Source organism: Pantherophis guttatus, chromosome 8 (genome assembly GCF_059756535.1).
Source record: "Pantherophis guttatus breed Tessera chromosome 8, ASM5975653v1, whole genome shotgun sequence".
Lineage (NCBI taxonomy): Eukaryota > Metazoa > Chordata > Lepidosauria > Squamata > Colubridae > Pantherophis > Pantherophis guttatus.
Window position 1 is genome coordinate 49,536,614 of NC_142070.1, and position 23,114 is coordinate 49,559,727.

Consider the following 23,114-nt stretch of genomic DNA (forward strand, 5'->3'; position numbering starts at 1 on the left):
TAAGTGATAGTTGATGATTTCATTAAACATGATGCTTATATGTAAAACTAATGCTTACATTAAAAGCATTATTTTTAATGTATAATATTTAAAAGTATTAAAAGTGTGAAATTATAATGCTTATTTTGTCATCACCCACATATTTTGGTACATGTGTTTTATCATTTAGACTCATGTGCCTGTATGTATGTCAGTGCACATAAATAAATAAAATAGAACCTGCATCCTCAGAGAAGGCCATTTATGCTGCTTTGTTAGTAGAGCATTTATACTGATAATTTATGAGTGAAAGTTTTACCATCTCCAGTGCATTCATAGAGAAACAGAAAGGGAAACAGAAAAAGACAAAAAATGGAGATTCAATCCATTCCCCCCCCTTTTTTTTCTGTCTCACTTTCTGTTTCTTTATGAATGCACTGGAGATGGTAAAACTTTCACTCATAAATTGTGAGTGAAAGTCTCCACAAGTCTTCCAAATACACAAAAGACTGGTAATAATTCACCTTCTCTGGAATTCTTAAGATCACACATCCCTTAGCTCAAGGTAGAGTTGCCTCACCACAGGTTTTCTCCAGGCTTCCATAACTAAACCTTTAATATAAACTTCAAGACAAATGATTCCCATAGTGACCCATTTTTACATTAAGCACAGTAGGCAAGTATATCAATCCACAAAAACTCCAAAAAAGCTCTCTCTTTTGGAAGACTTTTTGGCCCTTTCAGTAGTTCTGTCCTGTAGTTCTGTAATTCTTTCCTTTTTTTCTTTGCCAAAAGATATCCCTTTGAGAGAATCACAGTGCCAATTTTGTCCCTGCCCCACCTCATTTTTGCATCTCGTTCTCTCTTACTCTTTAGTAAAACAACTCTTGCAAGCTTTCTGTCAGTCTGGGAGCTTCCTGACCCGGGGGGGGGGTGGGGCGGGGAAAGTCCACTGCTTTGTCTCCGCCTCCTTCCCTTTCTAGCCTTACTATTGCCAGTGTTCAGGAATGTGGCAAATTGGCTTCTGGACAGAGAAGAAAAGAAGAAACAGAGGAAAACCTCCAAGTAGGTGTACTTTGCTGCTGCTTGCCTTTTCCCGATGCCCTTCTTTGGCTGCTGGTCTTGTCCCCTGGGATTAGCCTCTCTCTTTAGATGCACAATACAAACCTCGAGCTGGTTGCCAACAACAACCCAAAAATGCACGACATCCCAAGCGCCGGCGAATAGATCACCCTGGGAAAAGACGTCCTCGGTTCGTACAGGTTCTGTCGATTGTCAGGGAGCTCTCCAGGGTCCTGAAAACTCGGCAGCTTTTCCAGCTGCCGTAGCGATCTCATTCCGAACTCTCCGATTCTTCAGGAGCCTCCTCCTCCCCTTATGACTCGGACACGTTCTTTTGGGAGGAGGTTGTAAATACCTCGCCATACCATGGCCCACATTAAATACCTGCGTGCTGCTGTCTCAGGATTCTATCTGTGGGAAGCTGCGGTGCTGCTCAGGTAAGTCTCGGTAAATATCAGCAGATATGTTTTGGCTGATGTAAATGGATAAGAAAAAAAAAGTGCGATGATAGAGCTGTAAAAAGGATTCTGTAATCTAATATTCTATAGACATTGTTTAGGATGATGAGCTGGTACATTCTGGACAATATTATTTTGTCTTAATCTCTTGTCCTAATATTTTATTCTGTTTTATAAATACTTTTTTAATCTAAATTTATTATTTTTGTAACTAATACAAAGCAGCAAACATACCTAATACTCCTTCCTCTTCCTATTTTCCCCACAACAGCTCTGGGAGATGAGTTGGACTGAGAGAGAGTGACTGGCCCAAAATCATCCAGCTGGCTTTCATACCTGAGGCAGGACTAGAACTCAGAGTTTCTTGGTTTCTAGCCTGGTGCCTTAACCAATAGGCCAAACTGTTGGCAGTTCAAATGCTTCTTGCCACCCTTTGCCCATGATTCAGATACACTTCTGTTTCCTGCTTTAAAGTCTCCCCATTCTCTTAAGCATCATTGCTTCATAGTGTGTTTGTATGTGTGTGTTGGGGTGGAGGGGACAGCACAAATGAAGCAAGGCATAGCAAATGTTCAAAAGGACATAACTTTCATTCTCCTATTAGTGTAACAAAAAGATGAGTCTCAATCAGCATTCAAAGTCTGCTTTTTGGCATCCATATCTAAATATTATATATCTTTTAGTTTAAGACTACATGATATACTGTTTTCATAAATATATGAGAATTATGTTGTCTCTTCTTAACCTTCCTTTCAAATTTACTTTCATAGAACAAATAAAACAAGAAGAATTATATATATGTTACCTAGGACAATAATAACAAAATGCAGCTTAAGTTTCTCCATAAATCTTTTCCCTAAATATCTTCCCCACACTGAGACATGATGAATATATTATTAAGACTATCAGATATATTTATATTTCTTGTAACTGACATCACAAACACTTTCAAACTAAGGTGTTTGGATTTAAGACAGTGTAATTTTATTCAAATTAAATGGAAGACAAAACTGGATTATTATTTTTTTAAAAGGTTACCTTAAATAATTTACAGAGGTATTACTAACTAGTAAAGCTCAAACATTACATTGGAAATATTCAGTGATATATAAGGTTTACAAATCATGTAGTATAAGGAATCTTTCCCACAAAAATAATATGCCATGCTGAATTCTAACTATTATTAATAATTTTACCAAAATATATGGAATACAAGTCTGTTCTGATGTTTTGTTTTCAAGAATTGAATACATCTTGCATAACATATATGCCTAAACTACTGAAAGGACATATCAACTGTCTTCAGTAAATAATAGTCTCAAAAATTACAAATAGCAATGACAAGGCCTTAAAATGTTACTTTTAACATTGAAAATTAATAGATTTCATTTTTGAGAGAAAAGCGTTCACATGAGCTAACACAAACAATGCAAATTATAAGAATAAATAAAAAGAATAAATAAACTGTATTGAGAAGTGTTTCTTAAAATATTTTAGGTCAAAAAGTTAAAAAATATACTAATGATATCAATAAAAATGTTTCTGAGAGCAATAAATAAATAAATCTCTGGTTGGATAGATGATTCTATCCCTGAATTATACAAAAAAATAGAAGTGTATATCCTAGTGAGCAAGAGTCCTTGTACAGTATAGACTATAGAATTATTTTCAATTTTACACATCTGTTGTTATCTAAACACTTTTACAACCAATTATCTTGTGTTTTATGTAAAAAAGAGAAGGAAAGAATATATTCTAGCCTTGCTTATACAGTTTGTTAGCATAGTGAAATTATCTTATGGATGCTTACCAAACATTACTAAATGTTACTGATACCTTTATACCCAGAAGTGATCATTCTATAAATTCCTGTGTATAAGCAGCAATTATGTAGAACAAAATAAAACAAAACATTTAGAGTGGAAAGGAGGAGAAACGGTTTGTACAAAACTGCAATCCCAAAAAAATTTAGGCCTTAGGGATGGAAGTGCCCGCTTCCTCTAATATTTTTATAGAAACCTCTATTCATTCTAACAATAAAAAACAGCTAGTAAGTGGTAATATGCACAGTAAAAGATACAGTATTTGATAAACCACATTAACATCATCAAACTGTGCAGAAGTGAATATCATTATACTGTGTTACAATGTTTTTGTAAGATCACTATAGTGAAAAACCATTAAGACAAGTAAGAACTCACAATAAAATGTATGCATTTGTGCTTCTGTGCAAGGGTCCAGCCACTCCAGAATCATTCTATCCTATTTTGTTTTGTTTTTAATTATATATTTATTTAATTTAATTATATTTAAAGGCTTTTAAGAAATTAGGATAGATGTAGTCATGCCAATATCTGTTATATTTCTGTAGTGTCGCAGGTTCCCTACCTGTTCTTTATGAAAGAGAGTTTTCTTAAGCTTATATTATGCCTACAATCCTAGTTCCTCTCCCCATGATGTATAGACTGTTTTGGACTTCAGGAATTCAGAATTTTCTTACATAGTTGCCTTTAATATTTGAATAGCTAACAATTATGCATAAATGTCTGGTTTTCTTTGCCTGGTCTGTTTTACTACTGGGATAAAATAGACAATCTATTGAATTAATCCATTGGATGAGATCTTAAAGTACATTAGTCACCCATTAGTCATCCTTAACTTGATTTCATTGGAATCAAAGTGTGAATAATATTGTTTAAATACAATCTGTACTATGTATCTTAATAAGTTTTAATTAGTGATTTTTAGAATGAAGAACAGGTTGGCACACCACAGTAAAAATGCTGGTATTACCAATATTACTCATATAAATATAATGTCCCTTATTTTTCCTGCAATATTTGTATGAATATTATAGAATACAATAATGCTGTCACATAACATGCAATGCTACTTTCTTGTCATGACTTGACAATGCCTTTCCTGTGTTTTGCAGTAAATGATCATCATTTATTCTTTGCTTAAAACTGTCAGGCTAAAGAATTTTTTTCACCCAGAAGCCAAGGGTCAAAAATAATTTACAAAAGTTTTTTATTCATTTCATGTTGATATATATTTAGATTGCACTATTTTCTCTGATGGGTGGCATCCTTAAAACTATAGGTGATAGTATAACTTCTCCCTGATAGAATGGTGCTGGTCTGCATCCAAACCATACAGGAATGCTAAGACCTTGTTCAGACAGAGAAACCTTTACATTTACCTTTATACATCAGAGAAGATTTACAGTATCTGTGTTCATAGAGAAAACTGGCTGACTTAAACTTTCATGTCAAACATTTGATGTTTTCATTTTCTATGCCACCCTAAGAGATTTATGCCATTAATAGTCATATAGTGCATGTTCATTTGGCGTGTGCACAAAACCTTTCTTTCTGCATGATTACTTGTAGGGATAAATGGATCTTTTAAAAATTGATGTACCTGTATTGCATAGATTATAAGCCAATTTAGCCTATTATTATAATACACCCTGACTGATACACCTATATAGGAACTGGCAGAGCTACTTTACAAATGTGGAAAGCATGTCATTGCATGCTTTCTCAAAATATATCAACTAGGGTGCAGGGCTTATTATTTTTTCTTTAATACACGTTCTGGGTTTTTATATTCTTTTATTTTTTCTTTTAGTTTGTCTACAAACTACAAACTACAAAATGTCTACAAACATTTTATCTACATAGTTGTAATATTGAATGTTATTATTTAGAAAGAGGGTGACCATTGTTTTATAAATCCTAAGAAGGGCATAGAGATATTGAAAGATAATAACAGAAGATGATGCCGTTTTGCTTTGCAGCATGCTAGCACCCCATCTTTCCACTTGGTACATTGGTACTCAGATATTATATTGATTGTATGTTGTTGAGAGCCACTCGGAGTTGCTTAAGAAGGGCAGCCATAGAAATCTTTTAAATAAATAATATTGCTACTCCTTCTCCAGCAGATCAAGATGAAGCCTTTTGCAGGCTGTATGTCCCATTTAGCAAGGGAAACTAAATCCAAAACATTTTTTCAGGGAAAACCTTTGTAACCAATTTCTTTCTCCCAGTACCTTTGATTTTTTTCCCCTGTGGATCATTTTTGAATCACAAAGAGAATGAATATCCTCTAGATCAATATTGGCAGCTTTAAAATGTATAGATTTGATTTTGCTTTGTATATTAATTTATACACTGCCCATCTCACTAACTAAAGCAACTCTGGATCTGCTGGCTGGGGAATTCTGGAAGTTAAGTAGTTTACACATCTTAAAATTGCCACGGTTGAGAAATACTGCTCTAGATAATAAAGGCACTTTTAAAATATATTAATTGAGAGACAAAAAGAACCAGAGCCAGGCATAACATGTGTTTGCATGAAATTCCAAACAAAACTATAAAATATCTCAAGATCCATGAAAACAAGCATAAAAATGTAAACATATTTTTGAAGTCTTCCTTCCTTGGGTTTAGAGAGTAAGAGTTTCCCATTTTTCATGGTAATATCCTAATAGATTCTATATGATTATTTGTATTGGCTTGTTGCATGTTGAAAGGGATGCCTGCCTCCCTCCATCGTCCCTCCCTCTTCTCTTTCTTTCTTTCTTTCTTTCTTTCTTTCTTTCTTTCTTTCTTTCTTTCTGCATACATAGATTTGTACTTAAAGAATCTAGCTTGTTTAACTATTAGAGAGGGAAGCCACATTTTTATAGATAAAGAAGTTATTTTCTGCCAATAATCAACATTACTACTTAAACTGAGAATCTGTATAAAATGAAAAACATGGTCTTCCATAATATACTATAGTTGTGTATTTTTGTAATTGTAGTTAATATACTGGTATATAAACAGCCTCTTTGGAAGTCTCTTAGGTTCCTTGAATAACTCTGTTCAAAATTTTCAGGGATGTAAAACTTGTTTGATACAATTTGTTTTCCACTTTCTACATTTTCTCATTACCCTGTAGAGAGGCTCAGGATAGCAGTCAGTGGGAAGCTCCAGTTAACATGGGGAAGCTTAGTGAACTTTTATGTACATTATGTTCCAAGTATCTGCCCAAAGCTTAGAAATTTGGCATTAAATAATGATACTATTAATGAGAATAGATGTTTCTTACTAATCGGGTATTAAGATTCCTAGACAGCCCCTTTTTTATGCCCTGCCAATATTTGGCCTACATTAATAGCCTACCTGAGAAAAATGATATTCTTTAGAATACATTTATCCTTTGGAACTCTTTCTGTCTAGGGACTCATCTAACATCCTTAATCTTGTCTTTGTTCATAGGCAAAAAAAATGCACCATTTCATTTCATTTCACCATTCATTTCATCTACCAAACCTCCCAGTTTGGTCTTATTTTAGATATGAGAAATGGCCAATACAGGCAGGATGAAACACAATTTCCAGATTTTAAATATACAAATACAATTTGTCTTCACTTATAATATTTAGATAAAACTTCTCTAATGAAAAATAAGCACGGTATTTTTATAATAATCTATAGTGAGGTCTACTAGGTTATTTCTAGAAAAGAAATTAAAATTGGCTTTCTGTTTATACTTCAAACCCCATGCTGTGTTAAGCTCGTTTTCTCACTGCCAGCACACATAATATGCCAATCAAACTGAAGTGAACAACAAATAGAAGGAAATCATATTGAGGTTACTAACATTATTCTATACAAACTCTTAACTGCAAGTTAACCCAATAGCAAAAAATTAGAAGCTGAGAACTCCCAGCTTCTCCTAACTGTTACTAGAATTTTGGATTTGTTACTTATCCTTAAACCCACCCACCCCATCCACCACCCACAAATGAAGGAATACATTCAGGTGTGCACACATATCACTATAACACATATGCTTTCATAAAAACACATATAACTGTGGTGGCGCAGTGGTTAGAATGCAGTACTGCAGGCTACTTCTGCTGAGTGCTGGTTGTCAGCAGTTTGGCAGTTTGAGTCTTACCGGCTCAAGGTTGATTCAGCCTTCCATCCTTCTGAGGTCAATAAAATGAGGACAGATTGTTGGACCATATGCTGACTCTGTAAACCACTTAGAGAGGGCTGTAAAGTACTGTGAAATGGTATATAAGTCTAAATGCTATTGCTAGTGCTATTGCTATAACACTGACAGTGACATAATCATGTACAAGGTTATATCTGCCCACCTTACAATAGAGGCATTTATAGCAGTCAAGCATGTCATTAAGATAATCAAATCTATATTGTGATGTCATAATGCAAGATCATTATATCCTAGTCTGGGTACAACATGTTTTTTTTAAAAAAAATTTATTAATCATTCAAAATTAAAAACATTGGACATAGATATGACATTACTGGTTCTAATATCTTCCAACACTTTAAACTAATACAAATTATGTTAAAGTTAATATTATAATATAATTCTTTAACCTTATACGTTATTTATACATAATATCATACTAACAATCTATATCATATTTATACATACTTGTCTATTAATCTATACTTGTACCTATTTATGCAATTTACATACATATTTATCCATCAAAACGTATATATTTCTCATCCAACACTACACCAGTGGTGGGTTGCCCCCGGTTTGCACCGGTTTTATAGAACCGGTAGTAAAATCAGCGTGAGGCTCCGCCCACTGACCCCGATGTCATCAAAATGCTTCTGCGCTTGCGCAGAAGAGTGTGTGCCCGCGCTCGCTTCATTGCGAACCGGTAGTAAAGGTAAGTAGAACTCACTCCTGCACTACACCCTTGTCTGGGTACAACATGTTGATGTCTTATTATTTGCCACCCTCCCCATTAATGTTCATTCTTAAGTCATCAGAAAAGTTTGATGACATAAATTACACTTTCTTCAGAGCCAAGCTTTACTGTAACAGTAATAAAGCCAAGAAGTGGTATTGTCCTTACTGTTGTCCTTACTATTTTTAATGTAAGTTCAGGTTGTGCAGTGATTGGTGGATTCTATGGCATCCTTTCTCCTACAACCCAGCATCACCTATCAGCAGGATCAAACATCTATTGTTCTTCAGAATTTGTGATGGAATAGGGCTGGAAGGATTCTGAATATTATGGGGGATGGGTTTGCCACAGAATTATCAGTAATTTGAGATTAAAAATATACTACTACCCTGTTTCCCCAAAAATAAGACATTCCCTGATAATAAGCCCAGTTAGGCTTTTGAGCACATGAGCTAAAATAAGCCTCCCCCTGAAAATATCCCTCCCCAAAAATATTTAAATGCAAAACTCGAAATCAGGTAAGATGGCATCTTGCTCCATGTACCCCAAAATAATAAAACCTCCCCAAAAATAAGGCCAAGCGCTTATTTTGGAGTTCAAACAAATATAAAACAGGGCCTTATTTTTGGGAAAACACAGTATATCTATCCCTACAACCAAGCAACAAAGTCTTTTTTGAATGTCTTAGTTTTAAGGGTATTTAACTTTGAGGTTAAACGAACAAATTTATGGTAAGCTACTCAGGAAATCACAGAACAACTTGCACTGAGTTTCCTATCTCAAACTGTTGGAAAAATGGCTTGAAAACCACGGTAGTTTTAGATTGTCTCCCTGCGCTATATATAAATGTCTATATTTGATATTTTGTTTAAAAAGTAGCATAATTTTGTAATTGTTTTGTTATTGATTATGAAAATAATTCCAAAATTTAGGTACATAAAAACAAAAACAAGAAAATCAAATAAAAAGAATAGTAGCAGCACCAAAAGCATGCAAAAGATGCTTTACTTTAAACTGAAAAAACATTCCTGCATAAACAAAAATTCTTTGATGGTGCTGGATGAATCTGTTATGTTCAGTGTTGACTTAATTGAGCATATTGCTGCATAACAAATTCTTTCCAGATTTGCTCCCATCACGATAGTAGATCTTGATCGGAAACCACCCATCTCACCCTTATTATTATTATTAAAACAGAGAAAAAATAATTTTAGTCCAAATAATCTAAAATTCTAGAATCAAATCCCATCAGCCTTTTATTTCATTCTATCTGTGTTCAATTCAAATCAAGTCCATATCATGGTTCTTAGGAATTTTTCAAGCAGTCTATTATCCCAAATCTCTAGATTTCCTTTAAAAATAACTGATATACTTAATCGTTAATGCTGTACTTTGAAGCCATTACATTTGTCCTAGGTAAAAGAAAAGGTTTCTCTGTCCAGTCACATCCAACTCTAGGGGACAAGGCTCATTTCCGTTTCTTAACCAGCCAGCATTGTCCAAAGAGGCTTCTGTGGTCAGGTGGCCAGCGTGACTATATGCCAAGCTGCACAGAGTGCTGTTACCCTCTCACCGAAATGGTACCTATTTATTCTCATTTGCCTGCTTTCAAACTGCTAGGGGGACAGGAACTGGGGCAAGGATAGAAGCTCATCCTGTCGTGAGGTGCTCGGGTCTTGAACCCAGGCGACCAGTTTTCCAGCTGACAAGCTCAGTGTCTTTAACCACTGAGACATCATGCCCCCATATTTGTCTTGCTTTATGTTAATAATAAATACTATAATATGTGGATTTGATTATTTATAAATGTTGTTATTATTACTATGGCTTCTACAGGCATTCCTCAACTTACAACAGTTCATTTAGTGACCAATCAAAGTTACAATATCACTGAAAAAAAGTGACTTGTGACCGTTTTTCACACTTACAATCATTACAGTATCCCCATGGTCATGTGATCAAAATTCAGCAACTGACTCATATTTATGACGGTTGCAGTGTTCCTGGGTCACGTGATCTCCTTTTGCAACCTTCTGACAAGCAAAGTCAACGGGGACTCCATATTCATTTAACAACTGTTAATTACTAATTTAACAAGTGCAGTGATTCACTTAGCAACTGTGGCAAGAAAGGCTATAAAATGGGGCCAAATTTACTTAACAAATGTTTAGCAACAGAAATGTTGGGCTCAATTGTGGTTGCAAATCGAAGAGTACCTGTGTATCACTGGTCCTGTATTTTTATTATTTCCAGTAAAATAACATTGTATAAGGACAAAGTGCTCGTTATTCCCATCCTAAGAATGGATATTTTTCTTACGCGTATGAAAAATTATAAAGCTTCCTTTCTATGCCTGTCTGTATGTAGCTTTATTCATGTAGGTAAAAGTGTTGATAGTCTGCTTCTCCCTGGATAAGGCTTTGAAACAGTTTTCTTACGTAAAACAATTACGTGCTCTGTATAAATCCAGTTTACTGCACATTGCTTACTCTAATTGCTCTTGGCCACTACAAAGTAATATATTGCTGGATTTACAGGCCTTTGCTTTGATTCAACATGCTTCATTTTAAAGCTACCAGATCTTGGCTTCAAAACTCTAGATAGTCATTAACTCTCAGTAAAAAAAAGCCATAGAAAACAGAAGTCTGGAGTTTTGTAGCACAGATTTGGTTGTACATTTTTTACATGTTTATTGTTAAATCACACTAAAGATCAAAGGCAGTAGAAGAATTGTACTAAATTTGATATTTAGTTTTTATTAGCTCTTTGTGCTTTAATGAAGAATATTTGATTTTGTTGGAAGGATTAATTAAGCACAAATTGTTTTATGGTGTTTAGGGAATATGAATCTAGTATATACTGTAGTTTGATAATGGAAAAATAAGAAAATATGTATAGCAATGTCACAAGCCATGACCATTTGTACTTGCATTCCACTGTTACATACACATACCTAAGTCATATGTTTGTATCGTGTCATCATATTGGGTTTGTTTTTTGTAATTTTGGCTAATTACAAAATGTTAATCCTAATCTTTTCTAGTTCTCAGCAGCTTTATGTAAGATACAAAGTTTTACACAATCAATTTTATAAAATATTGTCTTCCCTCATCAGCAGATTCATCCTTGGTACATTTATCTTTCAATGAAGATTAACAGGATGCTTTAAACATTACTAGTATTAGTATTAATAGGTAATACTTCTACAATTCACAGCAGTTTTTTTTTTTAAATAGTCATAGTTATTAGCGCATTGTTAGCTGGATCCTAACACTACATTCCAAAACTTAAAGAAACACTTTTATTTTATATTATATTTATTTGCTCAATATAATTATATACTGCTTCATTTGGATAGATTCTTAATTGATGTACAATTAATTAATCCATATAAAGTGAATCAAATAATAATTAAGAACAAGAAACACATGGCTTATAGTTAACAGAAAAAATCCTCATTTTTCATGTTAAAAACTGAGATTAAACTATTGATTTTTATACTACTTCCCAAACTTTTAAATGTAATTTCAATCTTGATTGTACTTCTATTTTATTGTCTTTAGAAACATTTATGTTTTATGGTTTCATAGCTTTTAACGTTATAAGCTACCCAGAGTCGCCTTGAATCAAGATGGGCAGTAAATACATTTAATAACTAAATAAAATAAAAAATAAATAATGTAAATTACTTAAACCACTTAGCAATAGCAATAGCATTTAGACCGCTTCACAGTGCTCTATAGCCCGCTGTAAGTGGTTTTACAGAGTCGTCATATTGCCCCCAACAATCTGGACCCTTATTTTACCAGGGTGGAAGGCTGAGTCAACTTTGAGCCTGGTGAGAATTGAGTTGCCAAATTGCAGGCAGCCAGCACTCAGCAGAAGTAGCCTGCAGTACTGCATTCTAACCACTGTGCCATCTCAGCTCTTAACAATAATGCTCTTAATAATTTAATTCAAAATAGAACCAAAGTATGTGAATTTACATGTGAATGTAAATATTTTCATAAAGAAAGGAACAAATCTGATAGAACACTGGTGAGATCTCATATTAAGATCTACCTAGTGGCGATAAAAATGCCAAAATCTAATTATTTTTCCTCTCTTATCGGGTCTGCAGAGAACCGCCCAGCAGCCCTGTTTAGGGTGACCCGCTCCCTCCTTCATCTGGGAGCGAGGGAAGATCCCTTGCAGGGCAGGGCTGAGGATTTTGTGCAATTCCTGCATGACAAAGTCACTCAGATTCGGGAAGGCTTGGACTCTGATTGGGTAGATTCGGATGGGGTGACGGAGGTGGGTCTTGAGAATGTTATCTGGGAGGGGTTTGACCTTGTGACTCCCAAGGACGTGGACAGGATTCTGGGTAGGCTTAGCGCTGCCACATGTTTATTGGACCCGTGTCCCTCCTGGTTGGTGCTGGCCTTCCGGGCAGTTACACGAGGCTGGCTCCAGGGGATTATTAATGCTTCTTTGAGTGAGGGTTTCTTTCCCTGCTCTCTGAAAGAGGCGATGGTGAAGCCTCTCCTCAAGAAGCCTTCCCTGGACCCGGCTATATTAGCGAACTATCGTCCAGTCTCCAACCTTCGCTTTGTGGCTAAAGTTGTTAAGAGTGTGGTGGCGCGACAGCTTCCCCAGTACCTGGATGAAGCTGATTATCTAGATCCGTTCCAGTCAGGCTTCAGGCCGGGGTACAGAATGGAAAGGACATTGGTCGCATTGGTTGATGATCTCTGGAGGGCTCGGGACAGGGGTTGTTCCTCTGTCCTGGTCCTATTAGATCTCTCAGCGGCTTTTGATACCATCGACCATGGTATCATTCTGCGACAATTGGAGGGGTTGGGAGTGGGGGGCACCGTGCTGCGGTGGTTCTCCTCCTTCCTTTCCGACCGTACGCAGTTTGTGTTGGCAGGGGACAGAGGTCGACCTCGAGGCACCTTGTTTGTGGGGTGCCGCAAGGGTCAGTCCTCTCGCCCCCTCTGTTCAACATTTATGTGAAGCCGCTGGGTGAGATCATCCGTGGTTTCGGGGTGAAGTTCCACCAGTATGCTGACGACACTCAGCTGTACATCTCCACCCCGGACCATCCCAATGATGCCCTTGAAGTGATGTCCCGGTGCCTGGAGGCCGTGCGGATCTGGATGGGGAGGAACAGGCTTAGACTCAACCCTTCCAAGACTGAGTGGCTGTGGTTTCCGGTGTCCCACTATAGTCAGCTGGTTCCATCCCTGACTATTGAGGGTGAGATCTTGGCCCCCTCAGAGATGGCTCGCAACTTGGGTGTTCTCCTGGATGTGCGGCTGTCTTTGGAAGATCATATGACGGCCGTGGCCAGGGGAGCTTTTTATCAGGCTCGCCTGATACGCCAGTTGGGTCCCTTTCTGGACCAGGATGCCCTGCGCACAGTCACTCATTCCCTCGTCACATCCCATCTGGACTATTGTAATGCTCTCTACATGGGGCTCCCCTTGAAGAGCGCTCGGAGGCTCCAACTGGTCCAGAATGCAGCCACACGGGTGATTATGGGGGCGACTCGACGTACCCATGTAACCCCTCTCCTGTGCAAGCTGCACTGGCTCCCGGTGGTCTTCCGGGTGCAATTCAAGGTGTTGGTTACCACCTTTAAAGCGCTTCATGGCTTAGGATCGGGGTATATATGAGACCACCTTCTGCCACCGATAGCCTCCCACTGGCCAATACGCTCCCACAGAGAGGGGCTCCTCAGGGTGCCGTTGGCCAAACAATGCTGAGTGGCGACACCCAGGGGAAGAGCCTTCTCTGTGACGGCATCAGCCCTCTGGAATGAGCTGCCCCTAGAGGTTCGTATGATCCCTGACCTGCATACCTTTTGCCACGCCCTGAAGACCCTTTTCTTCCAACAAGCCGGGCTGGCCTAATATGAATTTTATAATGGGTGTATGTTAGTTTTTAATCTGTAAGCCAAATTTTTTTATATATGCAATTTTAAATTGTTTTTAAATTCTGTAAATCTATATGTGTTTTAATATGGCTGTACACCGTCCTGAGTCCTTCAGGAGAAGGGCGGTATAGAAGTCCAATAAACATAAACATAAACAAATATACATCATAAACTAACCCAACATGGTTCAACCTAAATGGACAGACCAAAAATGGCCTTCAAGGCTCCTTGAAGGGATAGCAGAGTCAAAATGACAATCTACCCTTGAATTGCAGCCGAAAGCTTATTGGTAACCTGTACAGTTTGTGTAGTAAACATTTTTTTTCACAAAACAATAGTGAGACTAGTTAAAAAAAATATTGAAATAAAATCTAGCAAATCGTGTGGTGCTTTTGAGGAGGGTTGGCTTTGACTGTGATGCTGAACTCAAATGATGAAACCTCATATTACAAAGGCATAATTTGTAAAAGACCTGAAAATAATTGTATGGTTATACTAATGAAAAATTTTCTTACTTTTAGTTTGGTGGCCACCAAGGAAATTGACAGTGCGAGATCCCGTAGTATGCCAATGTCTCCTTCAGATTTTCTGGATAAATTAATGGGAAGAATGTCTGGCTATGATGCAAGAATCAGACCAAATTTCAAAGGTAATTTAATCTTCTAAGTTATTTATTTAATTCCAATATTTTCATTTATGCTAAAAGTTGTTTCTACATTACTTTCTTAAATAACACATTTAGCTAAAACTGTAATTTAGATTATGGCCTTGATTCTATACATTTTAATAAATAAAAAAAAATTCTATCCATATTGAAATTTGAAAAGAATTTGCAAGGGAGAAGCTTAATTGAAGACAAAGCATATTTTTAAAAAAAGAATAGAGTAGATACTGGATGAATTACAATGTAAAAAGAATAATTATGGAAATATTTGAAAGAATATGAAAGGGTTTATTTTGTATTTATACAAATATATTTGAAATTAGGATATTTAAAATTATATTAAATAGGCTACCATTTTATTTATCAATAAATAACTTGCTGGGGAAAAAAGACATAGTCTGACTAGATAACACAAACAAAAATCTATGAATAAGGATACAGTGAAAACAAATGCATCATACTGAAATAAAAAAAGTAATTTCATTATTCATTTATTACTTCGTGGTCCCAGGTACATTCCTTTTTATTTTTCCTATGAAATTTTATTGATTGATTGATAATCTTCTTGGGTTTTTAGAATTTCACATTCATTTGATTGTGAATTTATATTGTATTTAGTAATATTGCTGTTATTTTTATCTGTACTGTGCTGGATTCTATGTTAGTTTATATTTTAAAAAATCATCATTAAGCACAATAAAAATAAAAATTTGGATTAAACTCTATAATTGTATCTTGTTACATGTTTGACTGAGTTGTATACTATCTATTATTAGTCAAAGCTGGAAGTAAAATCCATAGTGGAAAGTAAAAACTACATAGCACAATAAAAAATAAAAATTTCTTAGCAACTTTTATTCTATAATTTTTCAACAGCAAATAAATTTAACAAATAAATAAATTTTCCAAGATGATATCAATAAGGATGGTCAAATGTCCAAAAGCAAAATACCATATTTTTCAGAGTATAAGACACTCTTTTTCTCCCCTAAAAGAGGCTGAAAATTTGGGTGCGTCTTATACTCTGAATGTAGCTTTTTCTAAGCTTTTTTTCAGCCCTAACGAGCTGCTAGCAAGTGAAGTGATCTTCCGTGCTTTGCCTGCTTTTCTCCTTGCTGCTCCCTCTCAGCTGTGCTTTAGAAGCTGTTTTTCAGCCCTAATGAGGTGCTAATGAGTGAAGCAATCTTCGGAGCTTCGCCTGCTTTTCTCATTGCTTCTCTCTCCAAAGATCAGCTGTGCTTTAGAAGCTGTTTTTTACCCCCAAGCAGGGGATAAAAAAAGTGCCTGTGCGCACTCAAAACCAGCAAACTAATGTGCTGAAGCTGACCAGACTAAGGACGCTAGCCAGATGAATACCTGGTAGGCAGATTCCCCCCCCCCCATTTCCTCTCGAAAAACTAAGCTGCGTCTTATACTCCGGTGCATCTTATACTCTGAAAAATATGGTAGTTGGACTAAGAGTTGGCTGCTAAAGAATGGAAAGAAATCATGGCATTTAAAATTAATTGTGATGGAGGGAAAATTGGTGATTTTACCAGAAAAGGGAATAAATTATTTAATAATCTAATTTTTAACAACTACATAGCAGATAGTTCAATCATGCTCCCCTTTACATTGGGAATTTAATGTATATATGTGAGTGTTTTGGTTGCTTCAGTTATTTAAAATATGTAAGAGATCACATGAGTTTTTTCAATTTTTTCTTTCTACATACTTGCTTTTATTTGGCTGTTTTTAATGGATAAAGAAAATAAAAAGAAATGCATAGTCCAACAATGCAATGGGAGAAATTGTGTGAAGGTACAGAAAGGTATTAAAGGAATGCTCCAAATCTATTGGAGTCTTGAAAAGACTGATAGAATCAAAATCAAATATGAGAAAGTGGAAATAGTTAAAATAAGCATAAGACTATACATTAGTAGGCAGGCTGATCTTCTTCAGTGTGCTTTCATGAATATAAATCCTGAATTACAAAAATAATATAGCTTTCCAAATACACTAGAAGGGAAATCTAGGAAAGCAATATTGAAATCTTCACACAGAAGAAAGCAACAATTAGAAATATCTTAGAGTTACTAAATCATTTTATTATGTGTGTACAATTCAAATAACAAATAACTATTTGAGTTAAGCAGTATGATTTAGCACAATCTTTCTCAACTTTTAAATCTGGAGGAAGCCTTGTATTATTTTTCAGGCCTTCAACGTCAGGCCAGACGTTGAAAAATAGTATCTTCATTTTATGTGTAGACCTGTATATATGCATTAAGAGTGTTCTTAAACTTAAAAATAAATAAAAAGTTTTCCTCCCCCCCTCCCCTAAAACTTTGTGGTGGCTCCTGCTGACACTGGTGCCCAGGCCAGTCCTAGATCTCCTGAACCCCTTTGAGATGGAGTCCCCCAGGGCACTATACTTTCAGAAAAGCAGGGTAGTAAACTGGCAAACTGGCAAAGAACCCTGGCATGGAGGCCCTGGTGGCATCTCTCTTGTGCATTCTCCACCATCTGCTATTCCTCTGTCCTTGCTCATTCCTCAGCTTGACTTGGCTCACTCTTCACTCCTCAGCTCAGGCTTTGCTCATCTTCCTGCTTGCACAGAGTCCATACACACCAATGGGTCAACCTAGGGTTGGATGTTGGAGCTTTTTTGTTCGGTCACTGTTTTGTTATATATATAAATCATGATCTCCCTGGAAACCCCTAGTGGCCTTTTGAAGAATCCTAGGGTTCCCAGAACCTTAGTTGAAAAAGCCTGGTCTAGCATATATAAAATACTGCCAAAATGAGTTTAAATTTATTTCAACAATTCCTTATGATTAGTTCTATACAATAAATGCTTTTTCACAATAGCCTTAGAGCAAAGGATTAGAGCAGATTTACCAAACTGCTTCGTTTGCAGACACAGTCTGCAAATCACACAAATATTGTAGACACAAAATACCTAACAATGATATGTAGCCATGCATACACTACACTGTATCCTCAGACCATTGGAGATAAATTGGGACGGGTATAAACTTCTTTAATTACTCAAGATGAAAAATACTTCTAATATTGCATTATAATTTCACCACTTTTCATTCCTACACAACTACTGCCAGGACTTAAGATGTTAATATTTATTTATCACAGTTTAGCTTATCAGCACAACTTCCATTTCAATTTAATGTAAAGCTATTCTGAACAAAAGATTATTTCAAACAAATAATTTCCCCTCCTTTCTTTCTGCTTTTAAAAAGATCTCAGAAAAGAAGATATAAATAGAAAGCTTAAGTCTTAGGAATTCATTTAGTGATTGGATTCTGAAGCTTAGAATATATACAGTACAATCATCCTGATCTACTATATTATAATGTAGGATGGGACAGATGTAAACCCATTAGTGGATTTTGCAACTTCAAAATATTTATGATATTGTGTGATGTTTTCTAAATTCATCCCCCCTCCCCCCAGTGATAATTTGTGGTATCGGGTTCCAGTTAAGCAGAAAGCAGAAAATAAAATAAACAAAATATTATGTATCCACAGTGCTATATATCTGAAAAATAAAAATATGTAGGAATTATATACAAGTAATTTAATTAACTCAAGTAATTTTGTTTAAATGTAATCAAAATTAAAAAGGAAGTTACCATGCTGCAAAATAAAACATCAGCTTGGAAATTTTATATTATTGTTTTTATAAAATTACAATAGGTCTCATGGCCCTTTTAAAAAAAGAATGGCTACAGCATTATTTATTAGTTTGTATCTGCTTATACCCACAAAAGAAGGAAAAAAGCTATAGGTTGATAGCAGATGTCCTAGTAGCAAATAAAGCTACTAGATTTTTTTCTATTGAATTAGTATTTGGTGACTGACCATTTTAAATTGGGCAATGATTTCATCAATAGGATTTGATCATTCACACATAAAATATGAAAGTGATATTAAGATAGGCAACTAATAATCATATGATCATCTTCATTTCGCTAAGATACATTGAACCATTTGGGAAGATTTAGATATGAGAACAGAATTTAATTTTTCTCTTTAATTTAATTATAAGAAGGCATATTTCAAATGATTAAAAAAAAGGTTAACACTATAGTAATTGCCAAGAAATGGAGTAAATTCCCTTTCACTAATATATTCATGTCATTTATTGGAAATATTTTACATTTTATTTGTATACTGACCTATGATGTAATCAGGTTTTAAATAGAAGTTTTTGTCTCTAAATGTTTGAAATTAAAATGTAAAACATGTGTGAATCATGACAGTAGCATGAAATACCCTTATTACCTTTCAGAATTATACAACATGATTAGGTTGAATTGGATTGAATTGAATTGGAGGAATAGCTTTATGAAATAATGTCACTTTTAGTCATTGTGCTGTAGAACTGTATTGTCTATTGCAGGGGTGTCAAACTTGATTTCATTGAGGACCGCATCAGGGTTGTGTTTGACCTTGGGGGGCTGGGGTGAGTGTGGCCAGGGTGGTCATGGCCAGCTCGACATCAGTCATGTTGGGGGCACCTGTGTGGTGGCCCGAGCACTCTGCCAATTAAAACAGGCTCCGGAGCTCCATTTTTGGCTGCAACAGCCTCCTGCAATCCTCTGCCAATGAAAACTGATCTTGGAAGTGCCACCCGCAGTCCTCGTGAGCTCCATTTTCAGCTGCAATGGGCTCCTGACATTCTCTGCCAGCGAAGACAGAGCTCAAGAGGGCCGCACGCAGCCCTCCTGGGCTCCATTTTTGCTGGCAGAGGTACTGCGGTCTGGTCCTTTGCTGTTTCCAGGGTGGCTCCACGGGCCAGATCTAAGCACCCAACAGGCCAGATCCAGCCCACAGGCCTTGAGTTTGACATCCCTGGTCTATTGTATCCTTCAAAGTAAAATCAACTACTCAACAAGTTGCACAAAATTATCTTTCAAAAGCATCCAAATATTTGATTCAACTATCATGAATTCTTTATTGTTTAAAAACAATAGTTCTAGAAGCTTGGTCAATTACTAATGGATTTCAAGAATTACCAGTATCAATCCAATATAGACACATGATTACCATGCCAGTATAATATTCATTATTCAAACCATACCCTTAAAAATAACTTTCTTTTCCACTGAAATTTAGCCTTTTAATAAATTTTGAAAATAGTACAAATAGTTCACTTTCATATAGACACTAATTTCTTCATGCCTTAATGTTTTATAGGGCCTCCAGTAAATGTTACATGCAACATCTTCATTAATAGTTTTGGATCCATTGCAGAAACAACAATGGTAAGATGCTCTTTATGGAAAATTCAACATATTAAAGTATATTTATTTAGCATATGGCATCATCGATATTACAACTAAAACACATTATACATACAGACACAAATATAAGTTTCAATGAAACATCAGCAAATATATATATTCAATATACAGGATAAAATTTTAAATTAAGGTAAAATTATAATAAAAATACCATAATGTAGCACTGTAAGTCACAATAGGATAAATGTTATAATTGCTAAGAAGCTAACCATCTAACTGCAACATATTTGAGTGACAGTTGTACCCAAATGACTTTGAAATAAGTGACTTAATATGTGTAAGAATGAGAGGTGGAGCAACTAAAATATTATGCATTTATTGCATAATAAGTATATATTATTCTATGTAATTCCAATGCTCCTTAATAAATATATGTTTCCATTCATTCTTTAGAAAGGAAAAAGAAAATCCTGAATCCTCCTTTCATCAACCCTTTTCACATTGCATAACATTGTCAACTGATTGCTTTTGGACACAGCTTATTTTCCAATTCTTTTCGTTACCTTATCATGGATCATTTTCAGAAGCACATCACTTTTTGTACAATACTAAAACAAAATTAACCTTCTTCTGTAGTTGTCTTCCATTTATTGTTAAACTTGAAATTATTAATTTATCTATTTATTCTCTTTATATATTAGTTCTTATTGTTACACTAACCCTTTCTGTGTACATCATGTTGAATTGCTTATTTATGTATGTATATAATACTTCCCTCTAAGGTTTGAAATAATTCAATGGTTTAAAATAAATAAATGCAGCAATTAAATTATATTTTTCCTCTAGTCAAATAATAGATTTCTTATTGTACTCAGTGTCATATTGATCTTTTTCCTTTCTCTCCTTGGGGCTTCTTACTGTCCCTTTGCATTACTTTTATTCATTCAAAATTACCATATCTCCTAACCAGAATTTTCTTCTATGTTTATTTATTGTTTGCTACCATAGTAATATACTTCTTAAGTCTCTCTGTTTATTGATATTCCTCTTTTTCCTCTCCTTATTTGTTTGTGTAGTTATTTATTTATTTTGTAGGATGCCTCTGGATAGCGTAACAAAATTAAATTAACAATTCCGTGAGCAACTTGTCTGAAGGAACAAAACCACTCTTCCATATACTCCCTTAGCTTAAAGTGGCTTATCCAAACATCTTAACCCAAGGCCTGGCAGAAGAACTAGTATTTTAAAGAACTCTTGGAGGTAGACAAAATGAGGGCATATGAATCTGCAGCAGTGGTGAAATGTAAAATTTGTTACTACCAGTTCTGTGTGCATAGCTTCGTGGTGGTGGTGGGGGGGGGTTAATATGACTGAGTGGGTGTGGCCAACTTTTTTTTTCTTTTAAAACCATTTTTTCTACAACCTCTTCGGCTGAAGAGGTTGTTAAAAAATGCTTTTAAAGCCTCTGACGATCCCAGCTGACTTGCCTGATCGGCAGAAGCTTTATTTTTTTAAGCCTCTGACGATCCCAGCTGACTTGCCTGATCAGCAGAGGCTTTCTTTTTTTTTTTAAAAGCCTCTGACGATCCCAGCTGACTTGCCTGATCGGCAGAAGCTTTATTTTTTTAAGCCTCTGACGATCCCAGCTAACTTGCCTGATCGGCAGAGGCTTTTTTTCCTTTTAAAAACATTTTTTCTATAACCTCTTTGGCCGAAGAGGTTGTAGAAAAAATGTTTTTAAAAGCCTCTGATGATCCCAGCTGAGCTGCGTGATCATCAGAGGCTTTTTTTTTTAACCTTTAAAAGCATTTTTTCGGCCAAAGAGGTTGTAGAAAAAATGCTTTTAAAAATTAAAAAAAAGCCTCTGATGATTGCGCAGCTCAGCTGGGCAATGGGGGAGGGGGCAGGGATTTTTGCTACCAGTTCTCTAAACCACCCGCCTCCATCGCTACCGGATTGGGTGATCCAGTCCGAACCAGGAGCATTTCACCCCTGATCTGCAGAGAGTTGTTGTTTCAAACAGCAGGTACAGGAACATTGACTAAACAATGTGACATTTCTTAATCTATGAGTTTTGAAACAAGTTGACTCTATTGGAATGCACAGACAGTTAGATACTATGGGGAAACAAATAGGCCCTATGGTATTTATGGTTTTATAGGCAATAACTAGCACTTTGAATTGCATCCAGAAACTAATTGGTAAAGAATATGTTTACATGTCAATTTTTTATGAGCATAACAAGGTCTGCCCCTCCCATAGTGACTTAATGAATGAAAATGTAGCCAAATCCATAAATAAAAGTGCACTTCTGGTTCTTTAGAGTACATTAATTAATTTTAATGATGAAGAGCAAATCTAAACACATTAATTTGCTTCTGTCACATTTATTTATTTATTTATTTATTTTTCAGATTTCTATATCGCCCTTCTCCTTCCGGACTCAGGGCGGTGAACAGCCAAATATAAAACATTTGTACACAAAAGTTAAAATAGATTTAAAATAATTAAATAAAATTTGGCCCATAATTTAAAACATTTCAATTAAAATCAATATCAAATTTTAAAACCAACCATAAGATCAGGACAGCCCAGCTAACTGAAAAAAGTAGGTTTTAAGGGCCCGACAAAAAGTCCGGAAGTCTGGGATCACTCGTATCTCTGGGGGTAGATTGTTCCAGAGGGTAGGTGCCACCGCAGAGAAGGCTCTCCCCCTGGGGGTCACCAGCCGACATTGTCTGGCCAACGGCACCCTGAAGAGGCCCTCTCTGTGGGAGCGAACTGGCCGGTGGGAGGCAATTGGTGGCAGAAGGCGGTCCCGTAAGTACCCCGGCCCTAAGCCATGGAGCGCTTTAAAGGTGATCACCAACACCTTGAAGCGCACCTGGAAGTCCACCAGAAGCCAATGCAGCTCGCGCAGGAGAGGAGTCACATGGGAGCGCCCCGTCGCTCCCATAATCCCTTGCGCGGTCGCATTCTGCACCAGTTGGAGCCTCTGGGTGCACCCCAAGGGGAGCCCCATGTAGAGAGCATTACAATAGTCCAGACGAGAAGTGAT

At 36.1% G+C, this 23,114-nt stretch overlaps 1 protein-coding gene across 2 annotated transcripts in view; it reads left to right on the forward strand.

The window, feature by feature from the left end:
• The first annotated feature begins 562 nt into the window (after positions 1 to 562).
• Positions 563 to 23,114, forward strand: part of GLRA3 (glycine receptor alpha 3) — a 77,562-nt gene continuing 55,010 nt past the window's right edge. The window contains exons 1-3 of one of the 2 annotated variants that reach the window (XM_034442652.3): positions 563 to 1,478; positions 14,668 to 14,795; positions 20,010 to 20,077. In XM_034442652.3, the coding sequence (XP_034298543.2) occupies positions 1,408 to 1,478; positions 14,668 to 14,795; positions 20,010 to 20,077 (267 nt within the window). In that variant the 5' untranslated portion in view covers positions 563 to 1,407. The remainder of the gene's footprint in view (positions 1,479 to 14,667; positions 14,796 to 20,009; positions 20,078 to 23,114) is intronic. The other variant, XM_034442654.3, reaches the window with a different exon arrangement.